General features: G+C 33.1%; 1 protein-coding gene across 32 annotated transcripts; it reads right to left on the minus strand.

The window, feature by feature from the left end:
* Window positions 1-1,305: 1,305 nt before the first annotated feature.
* LOC107794475 (replication protein A 70 kDa DNA-binding subunit B) lies at window positions 1,306-15,498 on the minus strand. Of its 32 annotated transcripts, none has more exons than XM_075233271.1 (14): window positions 15,307-15,490; window positions 15,072-15,153; window positions 13,542-13,867; window positions 13,172-13,448; window positions 12,980-13,070; window positions 12,776-12,912; window positions 12,622-12,699; window positions 12,390-12,522; window positions 9,849-9,924; window positions 9,450-9,531; window positions 6,985-7,286; window positions 6,819-6,884; window positions 6,678-6,740; window positions 1,306-1,439 (listed from the first exon to the last, which is right to left on the minus strand). In XM_075233271.1, exons 3-8 carry the CDS (start codon window positions 13,743-13,745, stop codon window positions 12,518-12,520), a joined length of 792 nt encoding a protein of 263 aa, XP_075089372.1. In that variant the 5' UTR covers window positions 13,746-13,867; window positions 15,072-15,153; window positions 15,307-15,490; the 3' UTR covers window positions 1,306-1,439; window positions 6,678-6,740; window positions 6,819-6,884; window positions 6,985-7,286; window positions 9,450-9,531; window positions 9,849-9,924; window positions 12,390-12,517. The 32 variants fall into 32 exon arrangements, with proteins under 32 accessions (XP_075089372.1, XP_075089373.1, XP_075089358.1 ...); XM_075233272.1 differs by having other exon boundaries at window positions 15,324-15,489; XM_075233257.1 differs by lacking the exon at window positions 9,450-9,531 and adding an exon at window positions 5,515-5,732 and having other exon boundaries at window positions 15,307-15,489.
* Between the last annotated feature and the right edge of the window lie 2,700 nt (window positions 15,499-18,198).

Below are 18,198 nucleotides of genomic sequence, written 5' to 3' on the forward strand. Positions count from 1 at the left end.
GAATATCAATCAACTATGCTTCAATCCTAAGCTAGTTGGGTTTAGCTACATGAATCTTCTATATCTATGTTTGCTCTATATATTCGGGTCCATTTTATTCCAATGCTGGCAAAGATATTGCACAAAAATGACCAAATGAGTCCACCTAAACCTTGTTCTTCATCTGAATAGTGAAGAAATTCAACAAATATTTATATTAGACAGATAAATATGATTATAATCATAGCTAGCAAACCTTGGTCGTAAGATAATTTAAGAAAGTAATTTACTTTCTCAGCAAATCTGAGATAAATGCAATCTATTGGACATTACGTTGACTCCATCATAGCTTGACTCCATCATAAGTTATCATAAGATGCGGTGAAGCTCTTTAGCCTTTAGCTTCCGTCTGAAAATGTAGCTTTAACAAACACACAAATATTATACAAATAACAAACCGAGATAACTAAATCCCAAGGAAAAATGACCGCTTGTCTCACTTGTTAATTTGCACTTGTAATGTAGGCTAGCTGGCTGTTGCCCATTTATAGCCCGCGCACAATGACGTAGTTTATATAACATAAACTTTAAAGTATTTACTGATGTTCGATAATAAATACTTCATCTAAGAAAAAAAATCTTATTTATCAACATTTTAGTGGCAATGAATTGTTAAACATTGCCACACTCTTTTATAACTGAACTAAAATTAAAATTATGTAAATGATACATGTGTAATTCTTTTATTAAAGAGTAAGCGTTGACATCAGTAGTATAAAGGAAAACACCATATGGTAAACGTTGTAAACTTTTGAAAATGTACATGCATTCTAATTATAAGATGTTGTTGCAAAATATTTGGAGGCCGCTCCAATATCCAAAAATTAATACTAATTGCCTTCACAAACATAGGCACATATTACTTATAACTATTTACGCAAAAAATGTGGAACAATTTGTTAAGGCGGCGAACTATCTAAACCTTGTTAAAAGATCAGTCTCCTTGTTGAAATAGATTTTGGATCTTAGAATGCACAGAGCATTATCTCATTGCTGTTAATAGCAGCAAAGTAGTTGTCACCTAACTGAATAGCAAATCATGGATAGAACATAACATCATAGTCAATTATAGATGCCAGCAAAGATGAAAGTTAGATCTACACATAGTTAGCCATATTTTTCAGGAAAAATAATTTGTCATACAGAAAGGGTTTCAATTGGGTAGAAACTGAGAAAATAATAAGATATAATATCTTAAATTTAATTTATGCATGCACGTACTTTAAGTCTAGTAAAAAGCCTTGAATTTATCACAGAAGTACTTACTATTTGGCATGCTAAGCGTCTGACTTCTTGAGGCTCTGTACCCAGATCAAGAATTATAAATGATTGCGACAAAGTAGAAAGCAGACCAAGCAATGAACTGTTATGATCTTTGTTATGGTTGTGGGCCAATTTTCCTGCAATATGTTTATACAAGTAGAAAATTTAGACCATAAAGTTGTCAAGAAAACTAAACAATTAGAGAAGAATACTATTTGATTATTTGGTTGTGGTTGCCAAGTACCAAAATAGTATATTCTGCTTTATCTTTTTTAGTATTAAACTCTCTGTTCTTTTATGTCTACACTTGCCCAAACCTAAAGCTAGCAGAACTATTGCAACCAATAATGGCAAGAAGCTGTAAAAATAATAGTTCTTTTTTCAAATATGTCTTCAGGACCTACAAAAGTATTCAGCAAAAGAAATTATACAGTTAAGGGAAACTGAGAAGGTAAAATGAAAATATTAAGATATTATTCTTTTCTAAAGAACTCAAACAATTTAGAAAATTTCGTCAAATAACATATTAAACTATAAGAAAGAGAAACTTATCTTGGAATCATCAAGTAGTTTTGTGGAATATTATATGCAGTAAGCTGATATTAAACGAATTCATTTTAGATCTCCATTGCAGAAACTAAACCAAGCTCTTTCATTCATTTTGGAGAAGATAAGGAGATATCATATTTCCAACAGCTAAAGAAGAAGAAGAATTTTATTTGGTATACTATTGGAATCTGTTCAAAAACAGGCAAACATGTAAACATATAGATGCATGCGCAAAATTATTAATCAAAGCAAGGTTTCAAGTATTAGATGTATATTCAAGAAAAAAATTACTTACCGAATAGTTAGTGCAATATTCAAGTAGTATTCCACTTTTAGGATCTTTAGTGAAGCAAGGATTGAAGATGCAAAGACATCTCAGTTAACATCTATGTGATATCAATCCAATTTGTAGGTGATGAGGATCAATCTTTTGCAGGATATCAATCAGATGTACATCAAATCTCAAATAAGTGATTGCTCATAGTGTTACTGTTAATTCACAAGAGGGGCACTTGAATGATTTCATCATATACTACATTGTGTGTTGTATGATCTTCGTTGCTATTAGCGGTTGGCGGTCGGATCAATAATTTCACAAAACTTGAGTTTTTTGCTCGCGATAAAGTAACATAAAGCTGACCGTGGGAAAAAACAGACTCTCGTAAATAAATTCCAACAAAATCTAACATCTGACCTTGAGCTTTATTTATCGTCATAGCAAAACATAATCTAATAGAAAATTGTGTTCTTTTGAAAGGAATAGGCAGTTTTTCATCTTGTGAAGACAACAAAGGTATTCTGGGAATAAATACATGTGTGTTTTTTCAAGTCACCACTTGCAATTTTAGCACTTATCACATGTCTTTCGAAATTACAGCATATAAGTCGTGTACCATTACATAAACCTTCACAAGGATTTAAATTACCCAGTAAAATAACAGGACAATTCTTTTTCACAGTTAATTTATACTGAGGCAAGCCAGCTGGATGTAAAGTATGCAAGAAATCTTCATATTGACTTTGATCGGTAGTTTCAATAGTTTCGTCAAACGCTACATGTCCTAGATTCACCCAAAAATTGAGTTATCAGCATATCATTTATTTCGTCAACGAAATCATTTTTTGTTGTCAAAATGACACGAGAAGTTGTAGAAGACATATCACAAGCAGATGTATATAAATCTGGATAAATTATTCTAAATAAAAGATTCAACGATTCTTTTTCGCTTATAAAAGGAACAATGAAATAATCAGGAATTTCAATCTTACCTTGGCAATTTGTTTTTTCTTTTCCGCTCCTTATTCGCATCAAATATTCGCAAAAAGCAGGATCTGTTCTCGCTCGCATATTTACTTATAATCGCAATTTTTCAAATTGGTTCCAAATTTCAGAACACAATAAACTTTCTCTTATGAAATCCTCTTTTTTCCCGCTCCGAACAACTGGAAGAGTTTGTCTGAAATCACCGCAAAAAACGACAACTTTTCCACCAAAGAGTGTCTTTGTATCCATTAGATCTTTCAGTAGTAAATCAAAAGCTTTTATCAATTGTTTTTTGGCCATTGATACTTCATCCCACACAATTAGTTTGGCATCTCGTATCAATGATGCAAGCGAACTCTGCTTACTAATATTACAGAAGAATTGTTCATCAATATTAATAGGAAATTTAAAACGGGAGTGAACAGTCCGTCCCCCGAGAAGAATTGAAGCTGCAACACTAGAGGTTGCTGTTGCTAAAGCTACGAATCCTTTTGATCGTACAGCAGCCAATAATGCACGATACAAAAAGGTTTTGCATGTTCCTCCGGGACCATCGATAAAAAAAGCTCCAGATTTATTCTTAAATATTCTATCAAGGATTACATCATATGTTTTTCGTTGTTCATTATTCAATTTTGTTTCTAGTAATAAATCTTCTTCTCTAACAATTATATTTCTTTCAAAATGAGAATCTTGAGCCTCCTTGGCAGCAGATGAAGCTAAAATTCTTTCTGGTACAAGTGCAATTCATTTATATCACGACCCATTGAATGCAAAATGTTGTTAATATGATCTAAAGCCATACGACGAATTTGTTTCTCGTTCAAATGTGGCAAAATCTTAAAGTCTTCAAACATAGAATCTTCAAATCGGTCCCAAAGTTCTTTTGGGTTAGTAGGATTACAATATACCAAAAGTGTAGAAAATAAACGTCTTAGACTATAAGGCATCTGATATATTACAACCTCTGACATACAGTCAACCAAGTTATTATCACATTGTAATAATCCTTGTTTTTCTGCGGCTTCTCGAAATGTACTACAACATATTCCATTGACAGTTAGCAAATGTTGGTATGATTTTGGTCCTCTAATATTCATTAATAATAATCTAAGATAATATCTTTCCCCTTTGTTGGATGACATGTCACAATATGTCCAATAACAGTGCCTTGTTGTCGATGTGTCCACATTTTATATTGTTTGGACCATACAAAATATTCTGAAAATTCTTTATAGAGTAAATTTAGTTTCTTGGCATCTTAGTTTTCTCTGTTCATCAAAAAGGAATTCCATCAACATTGTTTTCCTAATCATGGAATTATTTATAATTGCATTTACGGTCTGTGTGGTTTTAAAAGAGACAAATTGTTGTCCTTCAGGATGTAGCTGAAGATGATAAACGGATGGAGTCATTTCGCTAATGGGAAAACCAAATAAACGCCAAGTTGCCTCTGGTGGAGATACACACCTAGCAATTGATATTCTTTGATCTCATCTATTTTAATATTTGGATCATTAGCACGCACGAAAAAGGCAATTTTATCATGTCCCTTGCAGATATATTTATAAAGGTATTTGACAACTTTAATATCAGAACAAACTTCAACATTAATATGACAGTTAAATTTGCTCAATAGATATGGATTGTAAGGAACTACCCACGAATTGTCAAGAAATTGTCCTCTAATATTTACACGTTTACCGTTATTTCGCCTTTTGTAAATTGGGTATCCATTTTGTCCCTTTGTTGTATGATCAGCAAAATCTTTTGGATATTTGAACTTACAGTTTTCTCAGTTCCTCATACAAGGACATTTAGGATTTAAACTACCACAAGGTTCGTGCATCATATGTTTAGTAACAACTGAATACAAGTAATCATTCTTATCAGAATCGGGTATTTCAGCACAAACAACTCTATCATAAGCTTCCGGAGTTAACAATTTATATTCATCTTTGAGTATGATAAGAAAATGAGCATGTGGAAGACCACGCTTTTGAAATTCAATAGTGTACATAGAAGCTGCAACTTTTCCAAATATGTTTCTCTTTAGAATATCTGTTTTCATCTCCTCTACCTTTGCTCTAAACACACGACTAACTAAATCGGGCCTATTTTGTACCTCATCTGTTACCAATAAATGTTCTTCTATTTCTGGCCAAGATGGATTACATGTCATTGTCAAAAATATATCAGGTTTCCCAAAATTTTGCACTAACGCAATAACGTCCATATATCGTCGGCGCATATCCCTAGGACCTCCTATAAAACTTGTAGGAAGAAAACTTTGTCTACCAATATTGCATGGCTCTCTCTCTCCGTGTCTTAGAACATCAAGAATCCCCGCTAACGCATCAATTCTAAATAAATCTTGATTAAATGAATAGAAATCTAACCTTTGAGTCTCGAGCTTGATGAATTCGTCAACTGAGTATTGTTGGAATACTCTTCCAGCATGTAAAACCCCATTTTCTTCATCGTCCCTCATTTGGAGCTTGTAACAATAATACTCACGACATGACACGGTATTTCTTTTTTGTTTCTTTTTTTCCAGAAGTTCTGCTTCCATGTCAAGTAGCATGTCGATTGAACAAATGTTTTCTACACTTGGTAGCTGTTCATTTTCACAATAAGTTTCATGGCTAATAGTATTATTCATTCAAATAATCTTTTTAATACCACAATGCCATCCGTTTTGTCCATAAGGAAATAGTAGTGGATACTACAATGGATCGTAACAACCACAGTAGTAATTTACCAATTGGCTTTTACTATTATGTGTATAAATTCGAATATGTGGTAGAAAAATACTGGAACTACTTTCATCTTCTATCCATATTGCTGCTACTTCAGATGATGTCGGTAAGTTATATGTTCTTTGATCTAAACCAGAGTCGGACTTAAGCGCAATGTAGAAGTTTGATAATTCTGGGATATCTGTTAAAGATTTCAAAAAGATAGAGTATGGATTAACTTTTAATGCGTCCATCAAAGTCCCGATAACTGATTCGTTAAGCTTGTCAGAGAATGCCATCTGATTTGCTAGTTCATTATCAGTATCATAGAAATACAACTGTAGATTTTTTGCTGGTTGACTCGAAGGCACAAGGTCATTTATGAAATGATACATTTTTCCTTGAACTCTAAACATATAAATACCACAATTTCTTCTTGCTAAATCTCTGTCATAATTCACTCCAAGAGAAGTAAATGCAAACATATTGTTATACAATCTAACATAAGTGCGAAAATGTTTGGACTCCTCAGAGTTCCCTAAATAAAGATTTAGCAATTTAGCAGGTAGTCCATAGTGAATCAATTTCACTGATCCATTATCACAACAAAATCCCGGTGATTCATATTGAAATCTTTTGGCTCTACAAAATTTGCAATTCGGCACAGTTTTCAGTCTATAAGGGCTATTGGGCAAGTCATTGGTGTTCCAGACACACATTTTTTTAGATGTATGACCTATATATTTTAGATTTACCAGAATGAAAAAAGGCCAGTCCTGAAAAAGAAATGACTGAAATGACATTAAAGTTAGATGGAAACGAACCTTTGCTTGTAGCATTATGCATGGTAATATTATATTGTTCACTACACGTTCCTGATGTAGACCCTAAGAGAAAACAAATTATCATATAAATCTGGGTCTTAAAAGATTGCACAACTTTGAACACTGTACTTTCGCACTTACCAACTTCAAAAACGGAAGAGCGATCATGTAGATCTTTCCCATTATCAGAAACAGTAGAATCATTAACTGTGAACACATTTACTAAAATATAAGAGCAAGTTATGAGCATACAAAATATGTGTATCACATAGTTTATTCAAGGGTAACAAAATCTTAGCGCACAAACCTGTTCTCAAGGTAGAAGATGAGGCTCCTGTCAGAGCAGCACGTTGCCTCGCTAATTCTCTATTAAATTGGTAGCAAGCTGATACTTCAGTGGAATCACTGGCTGGATTCTACATTCTAGAACGAAGGTATGTCGTTCGGCGCTCCAGTAAATTTAGTTCTCTTTTATCAGCTGACCTCGCCCTATACATTCCGCGACGTCTTTGTTTAATTTAGATGCCTCTTTCTTCAGAGTATTGATGTTTCCCTTTTTGTTTCCAACATGTTGAATCCACGGGTTTTTAAAAATTTGACATCTTTGGCCTGCATAAGTTTCACATATATCAAATCAAAACTTAGAAGTAAAATATATGCACTACAAACCAATGAATATCAAACTCGTTATGGTGGTATTAAACAAAACATACCAAAACAGATAAAAACTTTTTAGCAGGCATCAAAAGTTAAAACATGAATGTCTTAAATAGAAGCAGAGCTGAGCAAATCTATTTTTGCCTTATCCCTTTTTAAAATTTGACATCTTTGGTATACATAAGTTTCACATATACCAAATCAAAACTTAGAAGTAAAATATATGCACTACAAACCAATGAATATCAGCACTCGTTATGGTGGTACTAAACAAAACATACCAAAACAGATAAAAACTTTGGATAAAACGTGGTAAAACAAAGTAATGTAGCAGGCATCAAAAGCTAAAATATGGATGTCTTAAATAGAACCAGAGCTGAGCAAATTTGTTTTTTCCTCATCGCTTGAACCTGGGACGTTTGACTAAGAGTGAAGAAACCATATTTACAACTCGAACTCGTAATATTTAATTAAGACTTGAGAGTAAAAATTCATAATCCTCCCATCACGATTCTCCGTGTTTATTAATTGTAGTATCATATAGCATAATTGGATAGCTCATTTCTATCTACTGGACCAACCGACTATAATCCAAATAAAATCCTGTAACTTACATATAACATATGACTCTTTTCAAATCTTTTTTCTAGTAATATAAACTATATTTTTCTTTCTTTTGTCTCCTTCAATCATCAAAGCCAAAACAATTTTTCATTACTGGAAAAAATCAAATCTTTAAAAAATGGGGTCATTGATGGACATGAGTAAATGGAAAGGATAGGAGATGAGTCAAAGGAAGCAATTTTATATGTTAATGGACGTCGCCGAGTTTTTCCTGATGGGTTAGCTTATTTGACTCTTCTTAAATATCTTAATCAATTAAACTGCAAAAATTGAACTGAGGAATCACAATACTAAAGAAATAATCTTTTGCTGCTACTTTTGCAACTGGAATTAATCCCAAAGTAATTTCAGCCATCAAAAGCTAAAACATAGATCCGTTAATCCATTTTGGATGGACATTTTTAATACAAATAACATTCCATAGGACAAATGGACCACTATAGTGGGATGCTCAGTGATACAAGAATAAATGTGATTATAAAACATAAAATACATGGTCCTATTTGAGATGATATAAAATAATTTTTCTTTGAAATTCTTTGTATTTGCTTGTCTAGAACTGAAAATTATGTTTCTGGAAATCAAAGCATTCCCCACCTCCACTCTCTATTATATTATATTGCACCAACTTTATATCCGACGAAACAGCAAAGCTAGGCAAATTCTAGAATTGAAGAGACAAAATAATGGAACAAATCAATTATATCTCAAAGTCAAACTATGAACATTTTAAAATATGTAGCAAGTATAAACCAAGAAAGGCTTGTAGATCAGTTGGTATTAAAAAGCATCGTGCTTCAGTACCAACAAAGAAACTTTTGACAATGTTTAAATTCAAACAACAACTTCTCACTGAGGTGTTGAACAATCAAACTTTGATCAGAAAATGCAAGCACGAAGAAGTTGAAGAACTTACAATGAAATGGATAAAGATATATAAGCAGTTGAATATTTTCCGAGAAGAAAACACCCAAAAGATTCTGTAATTGTCTGAGTACTAAAACTCTGTTCTTCAGAGAAATCAACGACTAAAAGTAAAAAATCACTGGAAACCTCGACTACGCAACTTCAGATTAACAAATCCAAGCTGAATTATATTTTTTGGTTGAGAAGTATAGAAATCAGTCGGAAGAAGCTATCTAAATCCAAAGGCAAACCACAGAAAACTATGGAAGAAGAAATGCAAAGGAAAGGATAAACACAAACTTGAAGCGGTGACCTTTTCGGCTTACGTGCAAATTACCATAGAATCCTTTTCGGAGGCACAAAAATCCAATATTAGAAGGGCATAATTGACATTTTAAACTGGAAAATTCCCAAAATATTATCTGTCGGCAAGCAGGGATGTCGACAATACAAACAAATAAAGTTTTTGAGAAACCTTAGATAAATCAAAGGACAATACAACTCAGAAACTTTTAAAAATAGATAAAGCAGAAAGGAAAGACAAACAGTGGAAAAGGGAAATATCCCCAAAATAAGAGTTCATACCGGTGAATAAATAAGGGAGCTGCTTACTAATAAAAAAAAAGAGCTTCAGAAGAAGGAACCACGGTTGAAAAATGAAGCAGCGCTGGGTGTTTAGAAAATGGAAAAGATGAAGATTTTGTTAGCAGATAAACAATGATTGGAGAAGAAGCACAGTAGGGAAAGAATAATTGAATTCCAGGCTTAGCAATGGAAAAAAGACGAAGAAATTAGGTTTAAACTCCAATTTAACAGCTCAAAATTAGGTAAAACATATAGATTTGCCAAGTAAAAAATTAGGTAAAGCATATAAAAAGAAGAATGCAGAGCAACACCCATAAATCGTATCAATTGTAAATATTTTTCCGAATAAATAACATGTACAATGAAATATAAAATAAAATCCAAGAACAACAAACTAACCAATTGAGGTGTGGGACCAAAGAGGATGTACACTGGGAGAGCAGAGCAGATTAATCACTTTAAGATACAAAGAAATCTGAAAAAAACAGAGGAAGAAGAAACCCCAATAATAAGCGGTGGCTGTAGAGGTAAATGTGCAGATGTAATGCTGTTAATATCGGGGGAAGATGTAAAATAAGCTTTGAAAATACCCCAAAATTTCCATTATATACAAATTTCTCTGGTGGCAATGAACGTAAAAATATTGAAAACCAGGGGCAAAAATATAAGAGCTTAAGCTGGCATGTCGACGAAGACGTGTCTGTGTAAGCTGATACACTCGCACTTCTAATTCTAACTAGATGGGATCAGCCCGGGCTTGCCCGGGCCCAACACTTTAGATTAGAGTGTGAGCAATTGAGAAAGTCAGATCATATCTATCAAAGATAATGTATAATAGCGTCACAAATTTATCTAACTCAACCATATACTTCTTATATCTAAAGAGTGCCATTGGGAAAGAGTTCATTTATAAGCAAGTGACTTGTATGATAGACGAAGCTTCTTATTTATTGGTAACTTATACAAAAAATAGTCAAATTGCTAAACGTATTAAAGCTTTTACACCATTGGAAGAAATACAAATTATTTTCAAATTTTAAATAGTTTTAAGTTGATTAGAGCAAATTATTGAAAACATGAAAAAGAATCTCTGCCACAGCTACACTATTAGTTGCCTCAAGAGAGTGAAAAGAAGAAACTTCATTCCTTCTCATTTTCTTTCGTAGACTTTTCAACTGCTAACTCAGGAATTAACTTTAACAATTATGCCAAAAAATAGGACAAATTCAGCAATACAATCTGGAGGTTCATACAAGACATACCAACCATTTCGAGTGGCGTTTAAGTTTATCTTCTAGTGTTAACCATTTATTAACTTTCGTGTGTCAACTGTCCTCATATAAGAACGGTAAAGACAGTTACTGAGCAACTCTAGTACTCCAGTAATAAAAGACGTGACCTTATTGTTATTCAGTGAAAGTCCGCTCTAGCAAAGAGTAGTAACCATACCATCAAAACTAAAAATTGACAAACTATATATCAATGACTTTATTAATAATACACAACTTTAACAAAATAATCACAGCAACTCAATTTTCCCTTTTGGTCTTGGAATAACATGCATTCTAGAGTTTTATTGTGAAAAACTTATGAGTGCATAAGCTACAAATGTTGTGCATTACCACTAAGCCTCAGATGACATATGAAGATATAATGAAAAGATAAAAATGTAATACTGAAATAAGGATTGCCTAAGGAAACAGATAACAGGGTAAACTTTTGGTGTTCTACCAAGAAGAAACTTAGAAAGAAAAAATTAGTAATCAAAGGCATAACAAGATCCAATAGTGGTCAAGATGCCATTATGAGGTACGCAAAGGAGGGCTGAAACATAGGAAAAATCAGCAATGGTGTGAATGCCATAGTAGAAGTGGTGAAAGAAGAGAAATACATCAGAAGAATATAACTGGTAAATGAGAAAAATGTGCTACCAGTAATCCAAAAATAGATAACAACGGGATATGGTCAACTACCATATCTAGACATCAGAGATAACATAATTCATATTTTCACAGAGAATCTTATTGTTGCACCAATTGGAGTTATGATTCTTTACATTGTAAGCACGGAGAGCTTCCTGAAATTAGGACAAAGGACAACAAGTATTTCTTGAAGCTATCTCTTTATCGAATTAAGTCATTTCAAGATTCCTAAGTAAGTTCAAGTGGATTAGCTTAATCCCTTCGTAGCATAATGCTAAATTTGTCGCGAATTGGCGGGGAATAGAGCAAGTTGTTCTTCCTCGTACAAGTCTCATTCTTTGGTTAATTTTCTCGTTCATGTGAAGCAAAAGTTTCAATTTCTCCATAGTAGTACCTTCGTTGACTTTGGGTTCACTAATGACTAAATTGATCATGTATATAGCTAAATCTTTGTTACTTTACGGACCAAGCAGTCCATAAAAGGGAAGATAGGAAAAACGTAATCGATGATGATGTAAACTATTTGGGAAAAATAGGTCAATAAGAAGATCAGAAGATAATAAGGCACCTGTGGAATACCAGAAACAACAAAATATAATTCTTTTAATGAAAGCCAACTCTTCTCCTGACCCTATTAGATTTGCTATTATGTTAACGTGCGTGAATGTGCAATAACTAACAAAAGTGTTCATCACAATAAGCCAATTTTCCCAATCATTCTTGAAAATGACTGCATTCTAGAGCTTCATTATATAAAACTTAGATTTAGAGGTTTGTTGAATGCGGTGCATTACCACTAAAGTTGAAAAGATTGTGCCAAAAAAAAATTGAAGCACACTGCTTTGATGCAAATACCCAAAAATCTTCAAAACACAGAATCGTAAGAACAAAGAACACTAAAAATAATTTTTATATACGAATCCTCATAATAAAATTTATTGAACTGTTATCCATATTGTATAAAAGATACATTGTGTGGCAGTTCTCGACATTTTATTTTGTAATTTAGTGAACTCACAGTGGAGCTTTGCGTAGTAATAGCTGAAACAGATAATATTTCATCGTCAACAGCTACAAGATTAAGCGGTGAAGCTGACTCTGCTGAACTCTTCATTGTGTATTCGATTAGCATTTGTTTGCTCTCATTTATCCTGTAATTCGCACAGGAAATGTCAGACAATTATTTTTTCACAGAAGAAATAACAGCTAAATAATAATGTGGTACATTTTAAGTACAATTTATATTGTACCAATTCCGTAATTCAGTTGCTTGCACATATAGGGGATTGATAAAGATTGTTGAGTTGTATCTTGTTGCGAAACGGTAACTGTGCATGAAAATTTTGTTAATAACCAATGCAAAACAATAATCCATATGTAGGAACAAGAGTTGCATGAACTTACCACCCTGATATTTTGTGGTACCTATCCGCTTCGCGAGAATAATAGGATATTCTTGTAGTTGCCTCACTTGTCTCAGTAACTCAGCTCCTTCATTGCTTGCCAAGTCTTCCCATGTAGTGACGAAGAGAGGTTTCTTCCTGTACATGTACTTTTATAAGTGTGAGTTAGAGATTTCGTTATGTAACAGAAGATTAAATGACTCACATTTTGTCTATAACTATGGCCTCTCGAAATCTCTTACTCTGATCAGCGGTGTATTGCATTGCCCCACAGTTAGCCACCACAGCTAATAGATCTGTTGTTATAAACAAAAAACAAATGTACGTAAAACCAATATACTTGCATGAGTTTCAAGCAATTAAGCTATTATAAGGCATAGGGTAATTTGAAACATACCAACTTCAACACCGGAAGGCTGTTGTGCAACGTCGGCGAACGAAATCGTACTCAGTCTTGACGGAAGAGGTAACGGTGCCTCATTTTCATTATTTTTTTGGATAGACTCCACAATAGTAAATCTGTCAACGATCCACTCAAATTGGCCTATATGTAGTGAATAAGGTTGCGGATTTCTAACCTTGGCAGTTGAAATTAGATATGTTTCAAAAAGTTCGAACAAGTTATCACATCTTCTAATATCGTCACCATAAAGTATCACACAAACTTGTTCCTCCTACAATGTTATTAAGAATGATGACTAAGTAATTATTGGAAGAGTACAACTGAAAAGAAGTTATATTACAACTATAGTTATAACTTGACTTACGTTTACATCCTGGACAATTATTGTCTGAAAATGAACTCGCTGATCTCTACTGTCTCGTGGCCGAAATTTGTCTACAGCCTGGACTTTGCAAGTCCATTCTGTAGTTAGTGGTGTAATTTCACTAATACTAAGTCTTTGTTCCATTTTATTAATATAACCTGCATATTGGTAACTGTAAAATTGCAAGAACAAACCATCCCACATTACAAATATGAGGCAGCAAATATACGTAAAATACACTTGATATTTTTTGCAACAATTAGGAATTTCTAGTAAAAGTTGGATTTGGATTTTGTAATCACTACATTTCTGAGTATTGGAACTCCCTGCGTCAAGAAAGAATTGAAAACTTTGTTAAAGATATTCAAGAATTTTTGGTAATACGGAGAAAAAGGCAGATCTTAATACGATTGGCATGATAAGTGAAATTCATAGGCCAAAATCCTTTGAAGTTAGGCAAATATACAAACTTAAATCACGGTTCCTTTCACTCTACTTTAAGATTCAATTCAAACAGACATGAAAAAAAGAATGTGCATCAAGTCCTTCACTATCGATTCCTTTATTTTATTTATTTTTGTCAAAATAAGATTTAAGAACGAACTCAAAGAACTGATTCATTTATTTTATTGAAGTTAATTCTGCCGGCAGTTAAGCATATCATCCAGATTCCTTAAAGTAATGCAAAGTTTTTTAGAATGACTCTGACCTAAAATGCCTCGGATTATATCCCTTCTTGAACAGAAGAATGGAAACTCTTGTATTTGAATATTTCTCTGTCAACATTACAGTTCCTCCAATGAAATCTGACTTCTATTCCTTTAGGAAAAAGTAAAACTAAAATGGCTTGAAGTGAAGAAGTTTCAAATTTTTCATGAACTTCCTTACCGCTGGACTATTATATATAGTTGCCTGAAAGGTTTATTCAAACTTATGTATTCCTGTATCTTATAAAGAGAACAACATAGGCTATACTTTTATTGGTTTTAGAAAAGCTATGTGGAAGTTTCCTTCTAGTGACTTCATACTAACTCTTCTTTCTCAAAATTGACTAAATATATCACTGATTGTATGATTTCCTTTATCAGAAGCAGTCAGTTTCTATTTTTCTTCTTTTGCGTGCGTGCGTGTGTCTGCGTCTTTATTTGTTTCTATTGTAATTGGTTCCATAATTGAAGCCTGTATATTATTTTCACTTATGCAGTGTATTAAAGACAATTAGATACAATCTCAAGTAGTCGTTTCACCATTGTCATAAGGGCATTAGCACAGAATTTAAGTGTAGTTGAAGTTTTGAACAGGAAAAAACACAATAAAGCTGAAAGATGAATTTTATCAAACACTTACATGACAAAGAGAGTAAACAACTGCAGCACCACAGGTTTAGGTCAAACAAAAATCAACAAGAACCCAACCCTACTACGCATAATATCCATTAAGAAAACCAAATTTTGATTAACAGAGCAAAATACAATATTCAACTAAAAATAATCATAAAGAATACAAATGAGGTGGCAAAGAAGGTCTTACAGTGAGAAGGAGTTAACTTTGGGGTTTAAGCTACAGGTAGCTTTTTCTTGCTATAAACACCGTCTCTTCACAATGATACAGCCTATAAAAAACCCACAAACAAAATATTGATATTCCATTTCAGTTTTTGGCCCTAGAAAACTTTGAAATTACACTGACAGAGACAGAAAATCGAAGATTTCAGAAGTGTTTCAGTCTGTGAGGTGGAACAGATATCCCTAATTTAAACACCTACCAATTTTAATCAAATACCAGTGAGTAAAGAAGAACGACAGAGAAATTCTCGTGTTGTTACTGAGAAATCCAGCAAAAGCTCACGGAGAAAATTCCATAGAAGATACAGAAGAAGAGAGATGATGGGAGTAAAATCCGATGAAATTTCGTAGAAAACATCGACATGTATCTGTAGATGCATTCTCATCTCATATGCAGCTTACTCAGCAAAGTTCAACACACGTGTAAGCGCAGAGGAAAATAGAAGGTATGTGAAAATACCTAAATACCCTTTAGCAGCAAGCAGACATGACGACCTTCAGCTGCTTCTCTCGCTCTTCTATATATTAGTAATTCTAAAAAAAATATACTAGTAGAAAAGAATGGTTTTGATAAATTGAATTTGTTCTATAATACTTATTCTTTTAAAAACAGAGTGACATTTCTTACACTCTTATTACTACTTTAATCAGTAGAGTTTTAATTAGTCAAAACGCTTAAGAGAGAAAAATGATAGCATAAACAAGTATTTTATGTACTTACGACTACTTTCTCCGGCCCTATTTAATTGATTTTTTGGTCTCTTTTGCGGTTCACAATATTTGATTTATCAGATATCAAGAAAAATTAACTTCTTTTTTTTAAAGTTGTCCTTGAAATAAAGAATCTCAGAGTATCTGTTATACTTCTAATGAATAAATTAAAGATATAGTAAATGTTAATATGAGTAATTTTAACATTAATTAATATTAAAAAGGTGAATTGGTTAATATGTGGGAAAACAACCAAAAAAACCAATCAAAGTGGACCCAGAGAAGTATTACATAACTTTTATAAGAATGTATGTGATCCTTAAAAATACAAATAATATGAATCAAATGTAATAACTCCTAAAATATCATTATTGTATCCACCTACTAAATACTAATAATAAAAACATCTATTTGACAATCTCAAGAAATAAGGGCTACAACACATAGGAACACATCAGGATAATTATATCTTTTCTACGACTGTTGAGCGTGCATTTTTAAAATGTTGTTGAATTTCTAAGAAATAGAAAAGAAAAAAAAATTCAATATTGCAAGGTTTAAATATAAATGATCTATCAAATCATGAAACCTGACATAAATAAATGATTGTTTATACCAACTGGCAACTTAATTTTCTTTTATGAAAAAGGTTTGGCGATTTTTTTAAAAAGTTAACTGGAACAGCTATTATTTTTTTGGGAGTTTTATGAATTAAAATATTTAAAGGTTTGTGAATTTTTCTATTTCTCTTCTTCTGGAAGAGACCGAGATAAACGACATATACCCAAAAACTTATCATAGCGAACTTGCTTGATCAGCTACATTGCCAGCCCAAGCCCATATAGCAGTTACCTTATTGTTGGTTATTTATTAGGGAATTTGGGTTATAATAGCACGGATTAGCCAGTTTTCGGACTGATCATTTAAAAATAGCCAGTATTTATCAAGTCATTAAAAAATAGCCACTATTTTGCTGCAACAGAGATCGGTCCAGCATAATATACTAGAGTTCGGTGCACCTGTGTATGAGCTTTCAGCATATTATGCTGGACCGGTATACTTTGCTGGCTACAGTATAATATACTGGAGTTCCAGTATATTATATTGGAATTCTAGTATATTATGCTGGAGTATTTTTCGGATTTTGAACAGTATTTTCGTTCAGATTTGTCTTTACATGAAAAGTGGCTAAATTTCGATGACTTTTGAAACTGTGGCTATTTTTGAATGACCACTTGTAAATCTAGCTATTTTTGAATTTCTCCCGGAATTTGGGGCATTTGCATCTATATCCAGTTTTGGAGTCACTATTGAACTTATACCTGCTTTGCACAAAAAATTGCAAGTCTACCCACTTTTCGGATAACTTCAAACATACGGGTCTGAAGTAGCAAAAAATTATGTTTGAAGTTTGAACTTCAAAATTTTTTGCCTGAAGTGTGACCTTATCAAAGCAATACTTCAGATATTTTCGCTCGAAGTTTAGCTTGACTTGCAAAGGCAATTGAGAAAACTTCAGTTCATAGTGCAAACTTCAGACAAATTAGTCTGAAGTTCTTCAATTTATAATACAAACTTCAGACCCGTTGAAGAACTTCAAACTTGAAATTAGCTGAAGAATACAACCAAATTAAATAAAAGATCAAGATAAAATTCTTGCTTATAAATATTAAAACCACCAGGGACTCCAGTCCAAGGCAACCAATAATTCCCACTATAAAATTGGAGACAGTGAAATAAGATGCATCCAAAAAGTTAATCTTAGCACGATAACCAGGCCATGTAACCCTGTTACCGGTATCCGATCTTGGACCCGTGTTCTTATATTCAACATAATACAACTTACTTAAGGTAAAACTCATACCCCAGTGCTAAATCACTATATATTTCATATTCAATCAGTAATACTTACACAGAGTCTCATGTATTTGAGAAAGAAAAGAAGAAAGAAAAAGAGGAAAAGAAATGAGGAAAAAAGGTGTGGACAGGTAGCAAGAAGAAGAAGAGGAGGCGACACTGGTTTGAAGTTGTAAAAATTAGGGTATAGAAAAAATAATTTTAAAAGTATGGGTATAGGTTAAATGGGAGCGACCAAATAAGACGTCCCGTGTAATTTTTACGGGAATTTGGGGTGAAGTACACAATTATCTCTCAAATTTGAGAGTTGTTCCAATTTGTCTCATGGATATAACTTTAAGTTTAATAAGTGTTGTCCTCACTTTTCCTATGACTAACACATTTAACTTTTGATCTTCACGTGGGCAGTATTAATGAAATAACATCCACTAGCCCCCAGAAAAGTATTGCTATGTAGCCAATTCCCCAAACCAACACATTTCTCCATCTCCTTCCTCAATCACCAACCATAAATTCTCTCTTCT

Source organism: Nicotiana tabacum, chromosome 16, assembly GCF_000715075.1.
Source record: "Nicotiana tabacum cultivar K326 chromosome 16, ASM71507v2, whole genome shotgun sequence".
In the NCBI taxonomy this organism is placed as follows: domain Eukaryota; kingdom Viridiplantae; phylum Streptophyta; class Magnoliopsida; order Solanales; family Solanaceae; genus Nicotiana; species Nicotiana tabacum.

Excerpts from the sequence above, each read along its gene's own strand:
- LOC107794475 (XM_075233249.1), bottom strand. The coding sequence starts at position 6,896 with ATGTGTTCACAGTTAATGATTCTACTGTTTCTGATAATGGGAAAGATC. Across the intron at positions 6,741-6,818 it reads CTCTTCCGTTTTTGAAGTTG|GGTCTACATCAGGAACGTGT; the intron begins GTAAGTGCGAAA and ends GTTTTCTCTTAG.